We start from the raw sequence: 24,383 nt of genomic DNA, 5'->3' as shown, positions 1-24,383 counted from the left end.
GCGCGGAGGCGCCGTCACGTGGCTTTTTTCCTATTTAGCGGGTTTTCTTTATCAGTCAGAATAAATGTGTACGCAACTAGTTCGTCGCTGAAAGTACTGCAGATAGATGCCCCTCGTGGGTCCCTACAAGTGCCTCATTGACACTTTAGTGATTAGAACAGTAGTTCTCGAGTTAGATAATTAATTACAATTAACTATTTAAGTGAATTAACGAAAAAAAATGCTGCCCGCTTCTCCACAGTACTGCAAACATTATGTAGTAGGTTATCTTCGAGTTACGCCATTACTCTTTTTTTTTAATCTTGGTGCATGATAGCTGGGACACCATAGCTCATGTCCGTGTTCTCGGCGGTTATCGCGGTGTTGACCGCCTGGTGCATGTTGGGGTCCGGAGCTGCTTCACGCCGTCGGTTGGCAGTCCCTTGCGCAGAGTTACGACGCTGCATCACTCCGGCTGCTTCTGGCAGTCGTTGGCCCTCTCGGTGCCCCCTACCCACTGGCAGAGTATATTCGTCGCACTAGGACCAACGACTCGGCCCCCATCCTTGCCCGCACAGTCCGCCACCAGAACTCCTTCGTTCTGCGCGTGGTGAGCTTGTGGCGCTCCCTGCCAAGTGCGCTCAGGAGCCAACCTGCCACTGACGCGGATGAAGAGAAAAGCCTCTGCCGCCAAGCAGTGCCCCACCTGAGAACGGTCCACTGAACGACTGAATCCACTCCTCTCTCTCTCTACATCCTTTTCATCGCCCTCCCCCTCCCTCATTTTCTTGCACTGTAAAAGTCTGTGTGCTGGGCCTTTCGGTATGGGCCTTTGGCCTTTTCAGCACATCCCAGCCCTCCCGGGTTGAAATAAAGTATTATTATTATTATTAAGGGCTGCAGCCCGCCGTCTTAGGTGGAGGAATCCAGAAAGACTCCCACTTCCCCTTCCTCCTTTCACCCAGTCTTGGGCAAAATAAAGTTATCATCATCATGATCGCTTTTCAACAATCTCTCACTCCTCCCACGATCATCCACAGCACCGGTAATAAAAAAAGTCATTTGTACACCTCGGCCAGCGACTAACGCATAATCAAACGAGTGATTTATTTTTACAAGAGGAAAAAAAGACTCCCAACCTTTAACTTTGCAAATCCGCCCCCCCACCCCCCCCCCCCTTCTTTGCTACCAGATTCAGGAATCCTTGAGCCATTAAAACCAACTGGCTGTGCAGCCCCCGGTCGATGTAATACCACACTCACGTCTTCAATACAATTCAACTCATTTCAGCCCACGTGGAAAGAAAGCACAACAAAGAAACCTTCGAAAGTTTTGCAAAACACGTGCGAGGGGGGCGCTGCAGTCGTGCCAACGTGACTAGGGTTAACGAAGGGGCCAACACGTTAGCACGTATACGTAACGAGTGGTCAGTCCGGTCTATCGTTGCGCACGACCACGTTGTCGAGCTCGCGGATCCACTTGGTGCAGACCCACTTGGAGCCCCGCAGGACGGGGCAGCCGACGTGCAGCGTCCGTGCGTCCGGTTTCCTCTTCTGGTGCACGAAGGAGAAGTGGCGGGGACTCTCCGATCCCTCGTACGGCACCAGATTGCGCCACAACAGGGCCGCGCCTGCAGCAGAGACATGAAGGGGCCCTCGTTGTCACACAGATGCCTTCACACTCGCTTCAGGTGTACCCGCAGTTTTTCTATACCACCTCTCTTTGCCTCCATATCGAAATCGGCGAACCTTTTAATGCAGTGGGGTACCCACAGCCGAGACCGTGTAACGCCCTGCGTTTCCCCCAAAATGCAGATTTGGCGGAAGTTCCGCCTGTAATCGTTATAATAGCCTAAACGGAGATACTTGGTCGGTGGAATTTTGAAAAACCAAAAAATAAGAAAAGTAAGAAAGATAACATTCTAACAAAACTTATCTGACCATACAAAAAATATGCACCTTATACATATCCACCGAAAACCAAAGAACAAACAGAAAAAAAAAATGTCCGCAAAATAACGTTTGAAATATGAATTTATCACATGACGAATACTATTGCTCCCTAATGAGACATTTCTGCGCAGCGCGAACAGCAGTCTTCTCAGTCACGGCGCACAGCTGCTGCGCCTCAGGAAGCGATCGCGTGCTATTATCTCGCAGCGCTTCACTGCCGTCAAAAATGTTGTTGCAAATCGTGTTTGAATCTCCCGCGCAAATGCCACGTGGCTCGGACGAGCCACGAACGGAGGAAAGGGTGACGAAAGGGTGAGGGAGAGGGCGCTCCATAGAGTTAATACTACTGACTCTAGAGCAAAAGCTGCCCGGCCAGCCCGTGCATTGAAACCGTGCTACACCCGGGCGCTGACATGATGCCACCCTCACAGCGTTGCCCGCTGCCTTTTTGCCTACTAGAGTTGGCGGCAGTAGTCGGTATTCACCTAGTAACCAACGCATTCCATCATGGCAGCCACCGTCGCTGTGAGTGCGCCGTGAAAACTTAGCTGTGCAGAAACGTTGTGTGAAGTTTTTCCTGTGGTAGGTAGCGAACTTTTGTGCCATGCTGCCGCGTTAGATGCAGTTTTGCATTCTCCGCAACTGAGAAGGGTAGCGCCTAGATTAGCGGGTACTTCGTACGCTCGGAGAGGTAGCTTTTGCGGGTGCGTCAGGGGAGTTCCGTCGTCGCTTCGGAGTTGAGCGGACGTGTTTTTTCGTGCTCCTGTGCTTCGGAGGGGCTTCATTTCGGCGGCCCGTTGCAAGCGCAGGCCATTGGACGTCGCCTGGCTTTCGCTCTGCTGGTGTGGGCGGTCGAGTGCCAGCTCCCGCCCCCCCTTCCCAGTACCCGTCTCCAAAGCGGTCGGGACCGCCGCAGACTTCGCTCTTCGTCGCACCATGCTCGCCTCCGCGCTTCATTGTTCCCTTCGACGTTTCTCGTCTCCCGGACGCAGCATTACGCCAGCCAACAGTGTTTGTGGTGTGTTGTGTGCGACGGAATCGACCACAGTGGAACTACTCTTCTCTACTTTTTCCTCACCTTTCTAATCTTTACTTTTCTTTCTCCTATCCTATTTCCCCAACTATTCCCGCTTGCGGACTGTGTTAAATGCAGGTGAGCTCCCATGAGAGCTTAATAATATCCCCAGTCCATTTATTTTCCTGCTTCCTATAAAAAGAAATCACTTTCCCCTGATTGCTTTTTTTCCCCTGATCTTTTTCCTGGTGGCTTCCCCTGCATCGCATGCGCTGTTTCTGTATATATCATTTTGTGTGTGCTAAAAGAGTTCAGTTGATATGCAGCGCTAGTCCTGTGTAGTATTTTCTTTGTTGTCCCGTCTGTACAGCGCTATTTTAACATGTTTCACACGCCTCCCCCCCCCCCCTGTATGCGTCAGCTGATTGTTTTCGCAATCTATTGAGGTGCTCTTTACAACTACTTGCTTTTCTAGCGAATGGAAGTTCGAACTGGACAACGCTTCCAAGAAATGCATGTAAATGGAAATCGTATTTGTGACTGCACTTTATGTTAAACAAACATGCTTTCTGTGCCTGTTCCTGTGCCTGTCTACGAGGCCCCTGCAGCACGTGTGTCAACTTTTTTCTCCAGTTGAAATGCTTTTAGGTAGTGGCCCTTGCAATTAGATTCAATAACCGGGAAATACCCAAGCCTAATATTACTGAAACTCTCTCAAGAGATTTTCCGTTTTTCTAGGTATGCTTAGAGGATTTGTCATTGATTGTATGCTTGGGGACGTCACACAAGCTACATGATTAATGTTGTCAGGTTACATTAGGTCGCAATAATTCTATTTAATAGCAGCTTAAACAAAATCTCCACAAAAGCAAACTAGAGACTAGAAGATATCATGTAGAACCCGCATTTCCATTCTGGGTTTGTGGAACTATAGCTTGCAGTACTTCCAACTACAAAGAAAGTAGTGCAAGTGTTCATTAGTCGCTGCAGGGCTCTTTACCTTTTAAATTTCATGCCCCCTCTCCCAGAATAAAGAAAGAGGAAAATTGTGTGAGGAACTAACTATTTCCAGCAAAGCTATGGCAGGTTTAAAGCCAATAAACAGACAGGGTTAAAAGCCAAAAAACCTTTTTGAAGAAAAAACAATTTCATGATAAAAAACCTAAGCACTGGAGAAGAGGAGAAGAACGAAATAAACAAATACAAGCAGAGGCAGCATAAAAGAGCAAAAAATCAACAAAGCAAATGCAATTCTACGCGGCAGTTAGTCACGAAAGCTTCCACGAAGGAGCAGACACTTCAGGAGAAATTTTAAAAAATTAGAAATTATGTACCCTATTTACATTATGTACACAGAAAATCAGACATATTTCAGTGGTTTTAGACAAGATGGAGCTGAAGTAGGCAAATCAGTTCTTGCCTTGAAGAAGCAGATTGCCGTGATTAAGAGAGAAAAACAGTCACAGGTGCTGTAGGGGTGTTACCAGCATGCAGCATCCTTTGTTTGCCCATTTTGTCATTTTGCCTGCTTCTTTTATGCCTATCTTTTTTTCGCCCATGGTGCTGTCTTTGTACTGGCCATTTCCTCACCATGTTTTTTTTTCTCCCGAATTTTTTATCCTTTATTTTATGCCAGTCCTTCCTTTCCTTTCAAGCTTACTGTTCCCATTTCCACATGTAGCACAGCCAGCTGGACAGTTCTTCTTCTTCTTTCCTTGGTTAACCTCCCTAGCTTTCTTCTACAGTTTCTTCCTTTCGTTGAAGTCGCACATTAGGTCATCTTAGCCTTGCTCTTACCATCACAAACTTCCCTAGAGGTCTGGTGGTGTTACTGGTGGTGAAATAAAATTTGTTGGATAAGAATTGCTTGTACATATGACCCTCTTGCTTTTTCTGTGTTTATTTTCGCTTCTGATACACGGACTGATGGCATTGCGATGGCCCATTATTTTTGATGAAAATAAGAATGCTGATGACCACAATCTGAATGAGCATTAGCCAGAACTTTCATAATCAGCTACAGCATTACTGGAACCCAGCTTCGGTAATGCAACTTCTTCATCATCCTTGTTGCTGTGAGCACGCTGGAATGGAAGCGTGGAAATTTTACAAGGTCTGGTGTGGCCCCTTTGTGGCCACCGGTTTGTTGTTGGCACAAATGAGAAGGCTGTGCTACACATATCGAATTCCTTCGTTCTATCGCGTATGGCATTCGCATATCGCATTCTTTCCTTTTATCTAGTGTATACAGCTGAAGAACGTCTCCAGATGGCCCTGGCTCAACCGATACGTGCAGATGTAACTGTCGCAAATAATAAAATTGAGAGTTCAATTTATTGTCGGCTTTCTTAATGACTGCCATATGCAAAATGCACATTAAGTGCCTGAATACTCTATATCAGCGATTGATAGTCTCATGCTAGTCAGTCTGATTCACCTGCTATAGTTATGTTTGGCAGCTGTTTCAAAATTAACCACTATGATTGAACTAATGAGCGGCAATAACAATTTATAGGTGCACTCAAATTAATTTACTTTTCAAAAGAGACGTATATCCTTCGTCGACTTCGCCTTGCACAAAATACATGACGGTACCATCGCGACCCAATAAAGCGCATATGTGTGTTACCTCAACATGCTTCCTAGGCGGTCTCTGTTGACAGACAGATTTCCGGCCGAACCCGCAGGCGTTTCAGGCAAAACCGCCTGCAGGCGGGGTGGTCCTGATAATTGGGCGTGAACAGAAGTGGCCGTTTCCGTTCATTGGCGAAGGCACCCAGGGAAGGACAGAATAATTTTTCTTAACCCCCTACCACACGGGTGCTCATCTCACATGAACGAAGTTTACTCCTCCCCCACCTCCTCTGTGCAGGTATATACATGGGCCATATGAGAGCAGAGGTGCAAGTATACGTAATTAAACAACGTCGCTGATCCGCCTAATTTAAGAAATGTGTCATTCAAAGCATCAAATATATTATCGAAAATTTCAGATTGCGTGTTTCAGCGATCGAAGGAACATGCACCAATCGCATACACCCATACAGGAGATTTCTGCACCTACATTCGGGATTACCTTTCGGCTTCGCCTTGTCCTCCTCTAGAAAACCACCTTATCGTGCAAATAAAGTTACCATTATTATTATTAGTTGGCGGTTGTTTTACCTCTGACTCAAGTAAAAAACCGTTCAGTGAAAGTAGAGCCTAGTTATACGCTAGGCATGGTAAAATGGTTCGTACATTTGTTTGTTTTTAATTTACGAATCATATACGATTAAAAGGAGCCGATCTGCCCAGACATGTTTCGCGTAACATGATATGACCGGCTGACGGCGAGTTCAAATCGGCAGCAGCCACTACGGACATGTAGAGAAGGTGTCCTTGAAGATAGGCGGCGGCGGCGGCTTTATTCCGTATCGTCGGCAGTCTTCGCAAGCGTGTCTTCGCAAGCAACGAAGTGACACAGCAGACACTAAGGCGTGTTAGAGTGAACCTTTGTAAATTAGCCCCACACGACTGACGCTCCTCACAATATACCGAAACTGAATTTGGCGCCTCAGCCCGACGTCTTCTTTTTGCTTATAATTTCATTTATTTTTGTTCGTCAAGCATGAATACTTCAAGAAAACTAATAACAAGCATACAAACTCGTAAAGAAACTCAGTTAATGCCATAAAAGTTGCCTAATTTTAGCTTAGGGCCCTAAATTTGTGCCTCCTTTTTAAGAAAAATTGTTAGCAATATCTTAAAGGTTAAGTCTCCTGCCACGCGCGTGGCACGAGCTGCGCCCCCCTGGCAACAGCTGCTGCCACGCAGAAGTGACGTCAAGCTAAAGTAATCACGTGACTTCCTGTGACGTCACAAAACAAACGTCATATTTACGTCATTTGATCATGCCACTTTTTTGTGTTAACGACGACGGCAGCCGGGTGTTCGCGTCTTGTGTCCCGATGTTCTCCGCCCGTGGTTCGAATGGCAGGCCTGACGCATCGTTACGTCCTTATCTCCCTGTACAGCGGCTGCCTCGCGGCGCTTTTTTCTTGTTGGGAGGTGTGCTTGTAATTATTTAGATTGGGTATTTTTTGTGAACTTGCTGTTGCACGTCTTGGTAAGCCTAACGCGTTGTTTTCTGCACGCTCCTTCGCCCCGCTCTTTACATGCTCCTAGAACTGTAGTGTTGCCGTTTAATATTTTGTAAGCTTCACGTTGTCTTGCAGTTCGCGTGCTATCGGCTTTGCGAGCCTGCATTCGTTGTCTACGTATGCCTCGCTTCTTCCATGCCAAGCCTTGTGTTCTGATTCTGGAGTGGTGGCTCAATTATAAAACGTAGGGATCAGTATTTTCCATAGCGTCGCGCCGTGGCGAGCGACGTAGTGTCAGCGTGTGCACGAATCGAGTGTCGTCAGGTAGCGCACGGCATCATCGAACGCAATCCGATCTCGCATGTAGCTTCTGCAGTTTTTCCCCCGGGGCAGTAGTATTGTCGCCGAGAAATGTATCCTGACTATTCCGCAGAAACGATCTGTGCACGTGGCGCTGCAAAATCCGTGCAGGGAGCGCAGTTTCACTTCCGTGGGTGGAACCCAACTGCCCGTCCAAAGATATATCTATTCAAGATACCACTGAAACCATTCGCTGACTGGCTGGCTTCTTGTGGAAGGAGGCTCAAGCTCCAACTGTGCAAGCATGGGAGAAGTGCAGCCGATAAGATCGCCGTGTGAGCCAAGTTTGGAACTTCTGCTAAAAGTCATTTAAAAGTCTGGTGTGCATAAGGTTAACAAGTGACAATTCAGTTATTGTTCATCTATGCTCAGATTTGTTGCTTAGAGTACCATTGTGCTTTCAACTTAGGGAGTCTTAATGAAATGATAGGCAAGGCTTAAAATTACTGCTTGGCTTTTATTTCCCTTTCCTTCGCTCCAGTACCTTTCGCCTCCTCTAACCTGGTTAGGCAACAGAACTTCCTCCTGCATCTGCTTTGAGTATGTATTTTGATAGGCTCGTACCTTCTTTACTCGTGTTTGGCTTGGTTGGAATTGAACATAACCAGCCACAATACTTTCATTCACACTCAGCAGGATGGGCTAATGATGATGAGAGCTTATCTCTGAGGCTTGCAGTCTATGCACAAATTCCAAGTGGCTGTGACATCTATATGCCCATCCCAAGCACTCTGCGGAGTTCAACTTGACACTAATGCTTGTATTCGCAACTGGTGAAGCGTGCTTAAGGGTCTACTGTCCAAGCCTTTGGGGTAGTGAACAGGAAGAGTTTCGAATTGTGAGGGGACGTTTCACATCCTATTACTTTTTAACTCCGCACGGTGTAAACTGTTTTGGAAAATTGTTCAAGTGAATTTACTTACGGGTAAGGGGCATTATAAAATGTCCCACATTTCGTTCACAATGATGCAAGTCTCGTCAGAAGCCAGCTGCTAGAAAACACATCCACGGGTTGTGTGTTGTGTGCTCATTAGCTGTTTCTTTGTCTTCCACAAAACGGGCACTTAAACAATCCTTTAGGCCAACAGGCTTAAAAAATAGTTCATCAAGTACAACTTCGGGTAATGGTTGGTGTCGAGCGTGACATTGCCCACTACCGAGAGTACTTCTTAATACCTTGTGCAAGAACTGGAGCCAAGGCCACGTGCGTGGATATGAATGTCTGTTGGTGTTTGTGAAAATCACAGTACAGCTGGAAGGTGTATGGTTCATGGGTCGCTTTAACAATAAAATGACTGCTGAACGTACTTTTGCTCTGGTATCAATGAGCAGCATGTGAGCGTTGATATGTGCTTCACTGTTGACATTTTTGTTACACAAAAGCAGGCCATGTTAAGGCCCCCTGGCAAATATTCATGAAAAACACTGGACCAAAAAGCTGCCAACACATGGAAACCATGTTGGTCACGGCACCTTTCCTAGTACTTCAGTACCGTTTATCAGCGCTGCGTTTTTTCCCCCCAACTAGTAAACTATATCAGCGTTGCACCTTAAGCCAGAAATCAAACACTTGCTTGTCAATGACAAGTGATCTGCCAAACTTCCGTGTCTATGCAAAAAGTGAGTAGCTCTACTTTCTGTGCAGTGTTTGTGGTGTGAAGCTCCGTTTCTAAACAAAATGCCAGGGTTCTTCTAAAAGATGCACAGCATTAAAACCTCAACAAAAAAGGAATAAGCAAGCGATACTCTCTTGCACTACCCTAGAGTCCTGCGGGAAAGCCAAACCAGCAAGTGATCTTTTTCTACAAAGCGCTGCAGACGAGCCAAGAAAAAGATTCCTTTTTGCGGACACCAAAGCTACGCTGGAAAGCCAAAATGTGTGGTGTCTGTTACTGCAGATTAGCTGCAAGACAAGCATGTTCACGCAAAGATTTATGAACCAGGCTGGCGGGGTAACAAAATCATTGCATGAGGTTACAACAAAATGTGTTATGAAAAATGATATAATACTGTTTGCTATAAATAGCAATTAAAGGTATAAAATGGGTTTGACACTAGTTAAGTGGCCTGTTGGAAATCATTGGCAAAACCTAAAGAACAATATTTCATACAACTGTAAATGTGAAATAGCAAAGCGTGGTTGGGGCCTGAATTCAGCAGGCATGCTCCAGCTGAGAATGTATAATTGCAGAGCAAAATAATTATAAAGGCCTAGGGTAAAGGTGAGCTTAGTTGAGTTACCACCAAGGTATTTGGTAGAGGGAATAGTTACAAAAATAAAGAAGCAACATGGGAAGATTTTCCCTGATTTAAGTTTATCAGCACTGAGCTTCATATGAGTTCTGCATGTCCCATTGAAGAATGTTACCTGCATGCACTCAGCACTTCACATTTTACGGTATAACACAGTTTACTTCGAACATAGGTAAATAAGAGAATATTGCATAAGCAGTTCATTTATATGTGAAATAGAAACAGCAGGGTTTTTAAAACGAAGCCCGTAAGTGTGCTGAATGAAAGGGACCAATGATGAGTTTATGTTGTCACTAATAACAAATTTCAACGACCTTGTCTGAAACTAAACCCCTTCTATGGAGGGACTGTGTGTAATCATAAGATTTTTTTTTATAAAAGGTTGTAAATGCCCTCTAAATGTATGTCAAAAGATATTTTAACGCCCTAGTCGTGGCCTGTGAGTCATCGGCGCTTTTTTCTGGTATTTAGATTATCAAGGGCTGTTGTACGGGATCCACCTTCTCTTCTCACTTTGGTCACCATCTTTCTTAGTCACTGCATTCATGTGCTTGGTCAGGGAGCTAGCAAGCGAGGACGACAGTCGGCACCAACTATCAGCCGAGTTCCTTCATGCTGGGACAATTGCTGGAGAGGCTAAACAATGTTTTTAAAATCCCTAACTGAGAGCTTTCACTTTTTGTTTTGTTAAAGAACATTTAGGCAACCCTTCAAGAACTGTCCGAAATACCAAAAATGACTATTGTGCCCATTAAATAGTTAATCTACGCACAGTGAACGATGGCATAAAATCCGTCAATGCGAACCTACCCTTTGAACCTGCTTAATATTTAGCAGAGACTCACTCCATCACTCCATTCATTAGCTGTTTTATGACACTGTGGGTGGGCTACTGGTTTGGAGCGTGTGGGCCGCGCTAGTTTCCAGTCGTCCTGTCGAATGTTTTTGGAGACTAGCACTACCCTGCAGTGTACGAGCCATGGATTCCTTGGGTTGGCCATGTGAAATTATAGTGAATCGTTACAAGCCACCAAAGAAAGTGAGCATTCGTTTATCGACCACTGTTTTGTGGCCACGAAAAGTTGTGTTCATTAAAAAGACTAACAAATGACATCAATTTTATTGCAAACTTCAAACAAATAACTGGTATTACAGAAAATGTGTAAAGCAGCTGGAGCTCCATAGCCACTTTCCAGCTATTTCTCCATGCCATCAGAGAATCTTGTTTCTGCGACTAACAGATACCGACCTATTCCACTGCAAAGAAACATAACTGGGCAATTGTAGTGGGGCCTCTAGTTCCGTTTGATCATATCACTTGAGTGTTTACGAACAGTTAACATACTGATGACTGTGTTTATAGTGCATGCACATATAAGATCAATGTAGTTTGAAATTGGGATCTTTTTCACCATTTCTTTTTGTTAAATTCGCCCCATGACAGCCTTGACGTTTGCCTATCAATTACAATTGCAGCATGCTCGCTGCTTATACCTGTTTACACAAACAATCTGTAGATGCTTTCACGTTCCAGGCACATCTTAAGATTCTCTTTGACGTTGCTTATTGAGCCTGTGCAGAACCCATAGGTTTTCATATGCTGGAGTGCATGTAGGTGTATTAGACATGATGGCCGGCCAAGCATACACCCTTCCTATTACCGTCTGTACAGCCTCTTCTCTGACCCTATCGTCTGGGTGTGTGTCCTGAATTAACTTCCTTTGCATGAGGGACTCAGTCAAGTCTGGCCAACATAGCGTACACCACGGTACAGTGAGACGTGAAAGTTATACCAGTACAGTGGCTATGAGATGAAGCGTCTAGCTAGTCTACCTTTTGAAGGTCGCAGGTCCTAAACTGTAGTACAATCATGTATTCTACTACGAAATCTTTGGTTTTTATTAGGAAATCTTTTTAAGCGCTGAATATCACGCAATTATGATCCTTGTGGCGCATGCTCACAAGACTTTTCTGCTCATAAAACGTATCGTGGGTGTAAAACAAATTTTAAGCTACAACTTCGCCCACTAGAAAATAAGAACTACCCGATTTTCGGAAGTTTTCCTTGCTAATATTTCAGAAGAGGAGATCTACTGTAGTGGTACGTACGTGGTACATGTGTGGGGATACCAATGATTACCTTTCCTATTCTTGGCGCAATTGCCTGTAATGGTAATGCGCACATGTGCCTAGTAAAAAACGGTTGCCGCCACTACCCTTCGTCCTCGGCACTGTACATTCTGATTATCTTTTGGCGCTACTAAGTTGTCTTCATTTCGAGAACACACACCGCGATTCCAGGTCGCCCATTCAAGCATTCTGGACTTGCCGTGGTGCAAACTGTTGATAGCAGATGCCGCCGCGCCGACATGCGTCGGAAGGTTCACAGAATTACGCTCGGACGGCGTCTTTTCTTGTGTGGAACGTAGCTTGTTCGAACGGGGCCAGTCGGCTGTGCGATTTCGTTTCACGTACGCTGAAACTGTGCGCAGGTACCATCGGCGTACACCAAGCATAACCAAGCGGTCACAGGTCAACATTACTCGAGAGCGGCTATTTTGCTGAAGTCTGGAAAGGCTGGCTGGGTCCCCACGCAATACATAATCACAAGCAACTTTCTCACGTTTTCAGATAGTGCTTCTAACAATATGAACAACGGTTTATCTACGTTGTCGGCCCAAGAAAATCGGAGCTTCGTCACGCTTTCGGATACGCGACTCCATGTACGCGATACGGCAGCTGGCGGCAGCAGCAGCATCGCCGGCTGCTCCCGCAAGAACAAAAATTGTTTGTTTAGAAAAGTTGTAGCAGTTCAGCGATGCGTTATTTTGTACTGAAAATTAAAAAAATGTGTATTTCGGACTACACTACACAAAATAATGACAATTATTAATGTTATGACGTCATTATGACGTCACGCGTGGCAGCAGCCGTTGCCAGGGGGGCGTGGCTGGTGCCACGCGCGTGGCAGAAGACGCTGCCTATCTTAAACTACTGATCTGGCAACTACAGCGTGGCATCATGGCGGCATTCATGTTTAGACACATTTTTGAGCCAGCTTTACCCGCCTGGGGCGCTCCTCGTCGGCTGCTCATGGCGAAAGTGTTGGAGAGTGGGCCAGAAGAAACAGAAGAGGCCGCAATTTCTAGTGCAATTATTAGTACCAAAGCGAAATTTATCGTCAGCGACCCCAAAGCCGGCTGTGCGTAATTTTGGGAAGAACAAAACTCCCGAACTGGCATCTCAAATTATAATAAGAAATCAGTTCGAACCTCGCCAGATCCAGATTATCTGGATTACTGCGCACTCGTCCCATCCAGGGAACGAAGCGGCCCACAGTTTTGCCCGCGAACTCGTCAACCGGGCGGTGGACCAATCGTGCTGTGAGGGTCTAAGGAGCGCGTATGTTACTTTTCAAGAGATATTACATCTTACTGCCGAAATGAAACAATAGTTTACCCTGCCCCTCATTATTCACTAACGAAAATCCAGCAAGCGACATAGAGGCAACTCCAATCACATACCTTCCTGAACCCGTACAAATTGGCTCTGATGTATACAGGTCTATACACCCCAAAATGCAGAATGTACGTGTGAGGCCGAAAAAGCCGATCTAGTCCACATCCTATGCGAATGCTATAGTGCCTATATTCTAGGCACTATACGATTCCCCGAGCTCCAACCTAAAGCCGAATGGCATCTCTATAACCAAACAGAATGGGAGAATGCAGTGACCAGCTTCGAGCCTGAGCCCCAAATTCAGGCCATGGACTGCAGGCTTTGGAAGTCTCCATGAAGCAAGGTCTTCTGGCCACCTCACGGAGTCAAGAAGCCCATCATTAATCCAACGACTAAATTATTGTTGCTAAATAAGGTTGCTCCTCCTCCTCCTCCTCCTCCTCCTCCTCCTCCTTAAGGCAGTGAGACATGCTGGGGCTCTTCGATTTACAGTCTCGGACTCACCACGGACTACCTGAGAAGCAGTCCGGCACTCAATTTTCCCATGTATCCCCATGGCTTCGGGGAATCCTCGGTCTACCCGCGGATAGTCCGGGACTGTAAATCGAACAGCCCCAGTGTGTAGCAGGCGATGCGCTGGAAGATGACGCCTTAGCAGCGCGTGCCGGCCTCCCCCTCGCACTTTTGCCAGACGAAACCCTGGCCTTTTGTCTTGTAGTTGCAGTATGATTCAGAGTGGCTTCAGTGGTACAGAATGTGGATTGGTATAGCCAGTATAACCGCTTTAGAAGAACTAGTCGTATTGGTGATTGGGAGTGGGGCAGGGGTTGTTAGAGAGAGAGAAACACCTTAGAAGTGAGGGAGGTTAATTGCCGGCAGCTGGAACTGTGCGGCGACCTTCGTAGCCCGGGCTATGATGGTTTAAGACTGCACCGTCTTCTTTTCTCTGGTCCACTGCTGCTCCGTTCGATGGCTACTTTTTTTTTTTAAATGCAGAGCATTTCAGTAACTCACGATGTCACCCGCGTTGACGTCCGTCGTAGTCCGCACCGTCGTTGTCCGCACCCCTCCCCCTACACTATATAAAAAAAGATATTATCCGGCGCCTGGTTTCCATCCCTCGACCCTGCGGGCGGAACGCAATGTACATGGTGCTCTACCCACTGCGCCACAAAGCCGACACAGATTGGGACGCTACGAACGCGCCTTATATCCTTGACTCATTTAAACTACGTCAAGAAGCTGCTGATACAACGCATTCACTACCACCAACTCTCCAAACACTAAACGTTAACGCAATACAGCCACCCCTATGCGACGCATTTACTCGAGTCCCCCTCGCGGGGAGATGGGACCGCCAAAAACAACGCGCTGTGGACTGCGCAGTAAGGTGCCGGCACGTGCGAGAACCGCTCGCGCTGTTCGTTCCAGGCAGGGGGCGCGAGCACTGCGAAGGCCGGAAATTTGAACTGCTTTGGACAAACCTCCGTTCAATTCATCAAGAGAGAAGTGAGACAGGGAGGCGAAGAGCGTGATGGGTAGTAGCAGCGGATAACCGTGCCACAGGCCGTTATGGCGAATCACTGCTCTGCATTTACGACAGCTTTCACGTTGAGTGGAACGGCTTTAATTTTTTTCTATTTCCTCGACCAGGGGTTCCAGTACCCTCACAGCGCTCTTGGCGTCCACCTGCCAACAGCCGCTTTGGTTTGCATGGCGCAAGTATGAGCAACAACTAGATATAAAACGTTGTTTGTTAAAAAAAATCATTCACAAGGCATCATTACTGTCCAGCGAATTTGCAAAGCCTTTGTTACGGGCAGACGTGTAATTTCATGTTCATCACTGCAAAAATAAAATATTCCACATTCCCTGCCAGCATTTCCAGAAAACATTCAATCCAAGGGCCCTATTATTAAAATTTAGTGTTTACAACATGAAGATGGAGGGCTCAAAATTCTATAATGATAATCGGGTAGGGGGAACCACCACACCAATGGAAAGAAAAATTATCTGCTTTTATCATCGTCTGCAACATCGTTGAAATCATAGCTGTGATCGTCACCCACCTGCGCGAGGCCTCACGGCCAAGCCCAGATTCACGAAGGCCGTGGCTCCCACCGCCTCGACGTCCGCCAGGTAAAGGAGCACGGTGGCCAGTCGGTTCCCGTGCGTGCTGCTCAGCATGGACGCGGGGCTGTCGAAGTCGTGCGCGTCCATGTGCGGCGTGTAGTGACCGCCGAGCCCGTAGTTGCCAACCATGTACTGCTCGGCCGAGTCCGTCGACAGCGCCGAGGTAGCGGCTATGCGGCGAGTCAGGCGTTGCAACACTGCGTGCCTGGAGTCTTCGACCCAGAACACCTGTGTAGAGTGCAGTCCGGTCACGTGAGATGTGGTTGCTGTGTGCCGGTTTTGGGGCGGGTGTTTTGCGGCACGAATTATTAGACAGTACATATAGGCAAAACTAGAGTGAACTAGAATAGGTAAAACACATGTGCGGATAACGACGCGTTTATGCACGCGTTTTTTTTTTTTTTTTTCCCTCTCCAAAACCGGTCTCGCAGCCTTCATGCGTAATCCCGACGGACCGTGGCGGGACCGGTTTTCGGAGACGGCAAACGCGTGTGGAAAATGCGGTGTTCTCCGCACATGTGTTTCGTTCTTTATAGCAAAGTGGAAAACCGGTTCCCGTACGGCTCCCAGTACACGGTACCGGGAGCCGTACTGGAACCGTACTAAATTTCGCTGCCTCTGCGCACGCGCAGTGGCGCCGACTGTCTACCGGCCGTACCGGGACCGGTTCTGCAAAGGGTCTGCATGCCGTGTGGCAGGAAAGGAAGCGATTTATATAAGAATGTTCAGGCAGGAATTACGCCCTAAGATCGTTTTGGAACATTACGCATACGAGGCACCAGCTCGAGGTTATCACTGACTTTCTAATTGCGCGGGACGTTCTGAACAGTTCTAGCACCCACTTTAAGATTGACGATAAGTATTTTAAGGGCTGCTTCCGGGACATCATACACAATATTGTCATCTGTTAAGCAGTCGCGAACATCAAGAATCATTGTTCTGAAGGAGTTTGCACCCGGTCCGCAAGTTTGCACCACGTCTGCCAACCAGCATTGCCCGCCGCATATGGCTCAGATGCGATCGCCCTTATCTGCCTCTACAGGCTACAGCCCAGTGAAGCATCCATGAAAGAGTGGTTGAGTGGTTGAGTGGTCACACAACCGGCAGTGCTCACTCCTCCCAGGCGGTCGGGAGCGAGGTGTTACGTCACGTTATTGCTTCCACCGTCGATGTGGAGTGTTTCAAAAATGGTTTAGGTTTAACACTGCCAAACCTGGTTACACGAGCGAATGTAATATGCACGCAGTGTTTCGTGAAAGTTTCCCTTTCCTTCAGCTTTCGCAGCCTGCCGTCTATTTAAATCTATTGGTTGATTGGATTCGTCCTTTCGTTTGCGCTGAAAGGCACGCAGAGACAGCCCAGATTTCGCGCCACCGCTGGCGAGACTGAAGAACCAAGCGCCGGAAAAGCAGCGATTTCGTGTGCGTGCATCGTGTGTTTCCCCAGTATTCGTCCCCGTAGAGCAGCCACTGATAGAAAGGCTGAAGATCGTTGCGGTGCGATTGAGGACCTCGAAAGATGTAGCGTAGCAGGGCTCTGGGTCTAAAATGAGCGTGGCGTAGCATGAGCTTGCATTCACCATGCGAAATGGGTCGGCCGAGCAATATGCCTCGGCAAGCGGCCGCTTTTCACGTTGTAAACGTTATAATTATTACCGTATCTGCGCTGTCACCTACAGCATTACGTCGGGTGATAGATAGTCACACAGTTTTGTTCCAAGCAGTTTCAAAGTGTTCATCGCGTCCAAGATTGCCACCAGCTCTCTTTTAAGAGAGGAGGAGGAGGCAAAACGTCAATTTATTGAGCATAGAAGTAGGGGGATCCCTCAGTCCAGAAAGCCTCGAGCGACGAGGCGTTCCTGGTCTCCGCACCGTGAGCTGGCCAGCTCGCGCTCCCACTGCTCAGGGGATAGAAAAGGGAGGGGGTTTGACGCATAGGGGTGTTCGGGACGGAGCAAGAGGGGCAGTGGTAGGGGTAAATGGAGGGGGAGATGTAGTGGAGTATCGAGGTGGTGTGGTGCGTGTTTGTCTGTAGTCGACGCCAAATGCGAGCCGCCTTGCACGTGCTGAGGGATGGATGAGGGGGCCTCTACTAAAGACACAGTGGGTGATAATGATACAAGATTTCAGCGTGTGGGGAAGAGACCGGGGGATAGCTGGAGGGTGTCGAAAGCTCCTCTTCCATCGACGAAAACGCCCGGAATGTATGGGCTTCATCTGTTATAAGCGAAAATCGTTTTATCTGTTTTTAAATTATCGGGCGAGTGCCGTCGTCGGGATCGATGCTGGCGAAAATAGACCACAGATTCGACCTTAGTATAAAGTCTGAGCTCGAACTAAAAATTAAAGCAGTTCCACTTAGCGTGAAAGCTGTCGGAAGTGCAGAGCAGTGATTCGCCATAATGGGCTGTACGTGGCGCCGTTATCCGCTCACTGCTACCACCCATCACGAATTTAGCAAAACTTGTTGGGGGGCTAGTTGGTTCATGATTCCTAAAAATATGTTCAGCGCAAAAAAAAAAAAAAAAATAGCGCTTGTCCCGTATCCTTTCTTGTGTACTGTCTTTGTTTTTTTGCGCTAAACATATTTTTAAGAGACACCCAGCACGATCTTCGCCGCCCTGTCTCACTCCTCTCCTGACGAATTCATGGAGGTTTGTCCAACGGATTTCAAATTTCCCGCCTTCGAAATGCTCGCGCACCCCCTGCCTGAAACTGCGCCAACAGGAGTTCTGTTCTTTTTGCGCTTGCTTTCCCTCTCGCACGTGCCGGCGTTGCACAGCCACTTTTTTTCGCTTACTATCGTAAAAACCAACCTAACCAGCGTTCTGAACTAAATGAACACGGGCGCTGCTGGTTAATTACGTATATTTTGCCTCAAATGTGCCTGCAGTTTTCTTTGCGCTAAACAACAGGGAGATGTGCGACAAGCACCAGCGGTTCACGAGTTTCGAACGCTCATATAAACCGCTTGGCCTTCGAAGCCTCTGGGTTATGCCGCGACGACAGAACGCCGTGTGGCTCTAGTATCTCGCTGCGTCGCTTGATTCCGGCAGTCACCTGCCATCGAAGAGCGTTACAGTGAGTGAGCTACGACGACAAGGCGAGCCCCTAAAGTGCTCTGCACTTCAAAATGGTTCTCCCAGGAAAGCTTCTAAAGATGCTCATCAATCGTAGCATTCCACCGCGAGTTGTGCTTTGCCGCAACGTTAGTGTGTTTGCGGTGGTGCACCCTTTGCAGGGCGTCAAGCATACTGCTAAGGGCGCATCACTGTGCCAAGCCTCATCGCAGCTCACTCAGGGGGACGTCAGCACAACGCGGGAATCTGAGTAGCTTACGCTCGTGCCGCAACGGTAACCTGGGAGTTCTTCAAGAAGGGGACGAAGAAACGCATTAATCGGCGAGCAAGCTGACGACGGTGGGCGCCGTTTTGCCGTCGCCCGGGTGACCATGTGAAGCTTGAGCAGCCTGGTCTGGGAGCGGAACGCCTCCTCCCTTGCTTACACGTTGCTATTCAGCACAAAATACTTAGCCGTTACCCTGCGCGTGCGTAATACTGGTGCACTGCGGTACTGCGGTGAAGTTCCGTGTACGTGTTGTGGGGGCCAAGCCCCTCATATCGGGGCGAGGAGGCGCTAGCGACGTCCTCCTCCTTGGTGGGGCGAGGGCGATCCTCGCGCGCTTCCCTCCTCTCCCTACGAGGCGACGGGGGATGCGCGCAGGAGACTCCCCGGAGAGACCGCCCTTGGGACGTGCAGCGATCGCACGGTACGTAAATGCCTTTCGGCCACTTTTGGCCGTTTCTTGCATTGGCCGTTGTTTCCCACTTCCGTGGGTCACGGCACTCACCGTGTCGATTTGCGCATGCCTTGATTTGCGTCAGTGCGTTTATCTAGGATGTCCGGCGAGTCTCCGCGTGCATATTCCACTCCTTGGTGGGGTTGCCCCCGCGTCCGCGATGTGACGGCTTGCGCCGTCTAAGGTTTGCGGACGAGCGCCGATACCGCCCAGTCGTGTCCAGTGGCGTCGCTTGAAATGTGTTGCGGCCACAGAGAGCCCTCTTCCCCTATGTCAGCGAGCGTTGCGGCCGGCCAACGCCGGCGGACGCTAACTGCTGCCCGACTGCGGGCTGGGCACACGCTGGCGGGTGTATGCACCAGGGGCTCGGTGCGTAGTGCAGTGTAGCGTTTGTATCGTGGTTGTCCGCGTAATAAACCCCTGTACTATGAAAGGTATCGCTTCCATGTGAAGTGACTGACAACGCACACTCGCGGCGAGAGTCGTGGCTCGCTCTCGAACCCGTTGTGGGCAGAATCTCTCGGCAGGGCACTTCGGTGCTGCCCGAGAGCAGTGAGAATAACGACGGCGCGTTATTCTATTATTCTATTCTGTTCCTTAATGCTTATGGCAAGGATTAAGAATAGCAGATGATGCCCACAGTGTGTGACGCTGAAGCCCGCCCCTACTCGCTTCCCCGACGAATGCTCTGGCACCCGGGGACCTCACCGCTGACTCCAGGGACAATCGAACACTGCATCTAGGGAAGATGTGCTTTGTGTATTTGTTCCTTCTCGTGCCGCGCAACACGCTCGAAGCGTGTTGACCGTTGGCACTTTTGGCTATATATTCTCGCACTTCGTCAAGGCGAGTCAGAACGTCGTCAGCATCGGAGCGAGACGTTACTCTGTCCGAGTCTTGTAAACATGCCAGCTGGCTGCTGCTCTTGTATCATTGCCACTCTCTTCTTGCCAAGTACGTTCTAAACAAGTTTTGTTCTCGGCTCTTCGTCGTTCGAAAAAGAGGCAGCTCTCCTGCTCTCCGCTCGACCACCGCGCAACCACTACATGACGGAGGCGGCGGAGCTCGGTTATGGCACGTTTTCGCCAATGTAGCACTGGGTAGGGAGACTCTCGGGCATTCCACACGTTTGATGCTGAAGGGTACCGAGGGACTCGAAGGCAGTACAGCATAGTGAAGAGTGTATCCGGATAGGTGAATTGTAATTTGGCGGGGTCTAGAAATGTGTTCGTTTCTAAAAGACGCCATGTTCTCGGTGCGTGGACAGTCAGACGGGGCAAAAGAGGCGGTAATGTGCAGTACATCATAGTATGTACTGGTCACTAGCGGATCTGGCGCCGTGGTAGGGCAACGAGCAGCTCCGGCTTGGATGGCGAGTTCTCGAGCCTACTGTGGGCAGCTTCGTTCCCCTCCAGGCCAGCGAAACAACTGCACAATCCGAACAATATAGCTCCGCACTTAACCGCGTTCAGTTACGTGCTCGAGTCAACTCGCAAGACCATTTCAAATGAAGGCGAGTTAACGGCTTACAACCGTAATAGATGAAAAACAGAAAGAAACCAAGGTCGTAAAATTCTCTGCGCAATGACGGCAAAGGTTGGATAAACAGATACGCCGCTGTGAATTACCTCATCTCGATAGGAAGTACTGAAGAACGTCACGTTGGCCAAATGAATCAGGTGCCAATTCGCTAAGGCTCCAAGCATTGCCGGGTACGGCGTTAGGCCATTGGTCCTGATAAGCTCTAGGTTTAACTTCGTTTCATCTCGTGTTACAAATCAGGATATTGCTGTTGCAGTAAGCAAAAATGTATACGATACACTCACATGGATATATACCAGGTTTAGCAATTTTAGGAAGGAAACACAGTAACCTCTTCACGCCAAACCCGCGCTTGTACAAAATTTGTCCTGTAATTTATATAAACTTTCAAACTGTCTCGCTGTAGGCGATGCACCTCATGCATGCATTACCCCATTTCCTAATTTCCCTCAGCAACCCGCGAGATATCATCATTGCCTAATACACAACTTGATCCAAACGTTAATACAATCATAATTATAACAAACTCCATAAAATCGCTCACAAACTGTACCAACTGTTGTTTCAGCTAGAAATGTGCTTGTTTGCGCTATTTCAGTTCTTTAGCATATACTTCCAATAAGTCCAACATACCTTGTTATTCCGCTCCCAAAGTATGGCGCCTTGGCTCCTGGCATAGATGCCACTTTTCTTGCGCGCCAGGGTCCGAACATAACGGACCTCCGACGAGCTAAGAAAATCGTGCAGGATCACAATACTGGGATTCGACGACAGCACCTCCATCTTGTTCGGCCTGAGAAGAAGCTGCGGCTGGCGGGAGTTGGTCGACATCTTGCACGTGAGTCGGCTCGATTCCGGTCTCAGGTCGCCCCGCTCGACACAGACGTGCTTGTACTTGTGCATGTCGGCCTCCGGGGGGCTGGGGTACGGAATTGTTCGTACTTTCCACCACTTCAGCGACTTCCTCAATAGTATCCGTGGCCAACGCCGGTCGTTATCGACAAGCCAGCGCAGGCCTAACTTAAAAGGCTTCCGGTAAGAGATACAGCAGCGATGAAGCGCCGTTTGGGCCCATTCCGACGTCGTGCCGAAGGAGCCCGTCGCAAAGCATCCCCTGGCGACATCTTTTAGGTCTTCAGGCGACGCGGCTTCCAGGAGCGGTGACTGCATCGCCGCCATCTTGGTCACCTTGACGTTGTAAAGTCGCTGTAGCCTGCAGATTGCAGCGGCACCCCCGCTGACGTCACTGTCCGTGGGCCACCATGTCCGGGACGAGGGCGAAGTGTGGGCGACCTTCAGATTTGCGCGCGAATTTTGAAACGCCGAGAGGGAGGGAATAAAACTCCAAAGACGCGTGGTGGATAAGAATGTCTTGAGGGCGTCGTGGCCGTCCCGTTGCCGCACGGCGACCAGAGACTCCCTGTGTCGCTGCGCAGCTCGCTTGAGGCGATCCTCTTCGCGTAGGATGAAGTAACGGGCGTCTTGGAGCTCGAGGTCTTCCGTGATCATTGCTTCTTGTAAGTCCTGCGTCGACGTAAACATGTCTCTCAAGCATATTGCGAGATGAAGCGCGGATAACTGGACGGCAAGCCAGTGCCAGGTACGAACCGTCATTCTTCTTCTCTTATCATGATGATGATGACAAGGGCGATAACTGTTGTCGAAAAACCTATCATGACTCATGATAGGTTTTTCGACAACAGGTTTTTCGACAACAGTTCTGATCACTGGTAGTACCAGTGATCAGAAGACGCGTGCCCGAAAGGGTTTTAATAATTAGTGTGATTTCTTGGTCCGAGCTGGTTATTTATTGCGAAAATAAGCGCAAAAAAGATACGAACGACACAAAGTAGACTGCACACGGTGTTGCTGGCAAATTTATTGTCTGGGGGAGTTGCCATATTTTATACAGGAGGAAACACAGCAAGCGAAAGAGAGAAGGAAATGGGGTCCTTCAGCCAACGCTTGCATGCGCTTTTCCCCGTTTCCTTGTTTCTTTTATGCGTTTATTTTTCTCCATTTATAAAGTCAGGAAAATCTCGGCTACAAAAAATGGGTCGTTAAATAGTTGCGCCGTGTTTCGTCTGTTTCGCGTGTCCTTCGTTCCTCACGTTCTTTCTTATTTTCACCTCTAATAATGAACAGCGTTGTTCAGCTTTTTTTTTCTTTCTTTTCTTCAAAGGTTTCAAGGAACACGTGAATGATAACTTGAACGCCCGATGGAGGACGGGCAGGAGGAGTAAACTTTATTCAGGCTCGCCTTAGGTGCTGATGTCTGTGTTGGTGAGGGGTTTTCATAAGTCCGAAATACCCTTGCCTGCGCTGCATGCCACCCGGGCCCTTTGCACGAGGCTTGCTGCAGGAGGAACGGTCGCAGCTGGTCAGCCGTGCCACCCACTGCGTGTTGGGATTGTGAGTAAGGCGGTAAAAACCATAGAAACTTGCAATAAGAGCATGACCCAAGAGGAGGAATCAAACTAGAAATTGTTTTGTGTCTTGGATGAAGCTCAGGGTGTGGAAGATGCTACTTAGGAAACAGCGCTAAATAACAGGATCACAAAAAGAACGTGAACAGGACAAGCGCTCACACACGTTTGGCCAAGCATTGTCACACGTGCGAGCACCGTTGCCATCCGCTTTCCCGCGAAACTGATATCCCGTACAAGCACAAAGACAGGCCTACAAGAGAGGGAGTTGCTGGAATAATTCTACATCAGAAAGTGGGGGAGTGATTGCATCAGTGAATCATCAGTTGTCTTGCACGAGAAAGATTTTGTTTATTTTGAGCGAGCGTTGCGATAAGGTGTTCAGTGTTAAAAAGGGTGCGGTCAACTGTGGAGTGTTTTGGTCGTGTTAGTATGTCATTGGTTGGTGTGGGCACGTGGCGTGGGGGAGGGAGATTCTGTCCATTAACCCTTTCGGCCCTGGTGGTGTCAATTGACGCCATCACATAAAAGTTCCTCTAGCGCATAGAGAACGAAACCCAAACTGCTTCGGGGCATTGTCCTTCAATGATGCCTATTGCGATATATATTAATGTTTCATTTTACTGGAGTTACTCGCTACAAAAAGGAAAAAGCTCCGGTGAAGTCGAAATTACGACACTGAGGCTGCAAAAAATGGCGGTCTCAGTTTTATTCCCAAGCTTGTAAATCTGTAAATACGTGCACTACGAAGCAGATTTTTTGTTTGTAGGTTCATGTAGTCATAACTTTTAGGAAAATGGGAAAAAGTGATGTCATTGCTCTATATAAAATTTTTAATGGTCAGATGTATTAATTAATTGCCTCATTAATAACTCTGTTATTACTTTTACTTCCGGCTCTATTTTTCATTTGTGGGCTTATAGGACCCTAAAATTTAGGAAAACACGCCAAACACACTGTTTTGCTTGAAATAAAAAAAGCAGGGCTGAAAGGGTTAAATCGAGTTGAAAGTCAGCGCTTGTCCTGTTTACTTCCTTCTTTTTGTGTCCATGTTATTTCGCGCTGTTCCCCAAGATGCAAGTGCACCAGCTAGCCCAACTCGCCACCCTGCTTAAGCATTTTTTCCTGCCTCCTTCTTTCGAAGGCCGGACAAGTTTCGTCATAAGGAAGATTTATCTCCTGGCGCAAATCATTCTGAAAAGCAGAATGGGTGCATTTCATGCTGCAGCTCTCCGCAGTCGGAGCTCTTTCCGTGTGCACCCATTCTACGCGCGTGACGCCACATGAACCTGCCACGGTGCCAGGGTGATGTGGTTAGAGCACTTAGATCTGCTGCTGCTCCGGCGTCCTGGGTTCAATTTCGCAACTTGAGGTAGCGTGGTCT

General features: G+C 48.1%; 1 protein-coding gene across 1 annotated transcript; it reads right to left on the bottom strand.

The window, feature by feature from the left end:
• Window positions 1–1,174: 1,174 nt before the first annotated feature.
• On the bottom strand, window positions 1,175–22,115 carry LOC144161658 (prolyl 4-hydroxylase subunit alpha-3-like). The gene is made up of 3 exons (XM_077692287.1): window positions 21,207–22,115; window positions 15,170–15,461; window positions 1,175–1,609 (listed from the first exon to the last, which is right to left on the bottom strand). Exons 1-3 carry the CDS (start codon window positions 22,113–22,115, stop codon window positions 1,407–1,409), a joined length of 1,404 nt encoding a protein of 467 aa, XP_077548413.1. The 3' UTR covers window positions 1,175–1,406.
• Window positions 22,116–24,383: the final 2,268 nt, after the last annotated feature.

The sequence above is a fragment of the Haemaphysalis longicornis genome, unplaced genomic scaffold, assembly GCF_048455015.1.
Source record: "Haemaphysalis longicornis isolate Haplotype H1 unplaced genomic scaffold, Haemaphysalis longicornis Haplotype H1 scaffold_12, whole genome shotgun sequence".
NCBI classification, from domain to species: domain Eukaryota; kingdom Metazoa; phylum Arthropoda; class Arachnida; order Ixodida; family Ixodidae; genus Haemaphysalis; species Haemaphysalis longicornis.
The sequence above is the reverse complement of the archived record's forward strand: the minus strand, read 5'-3'. Positions and strand labels throughout refer to the sequence as shown.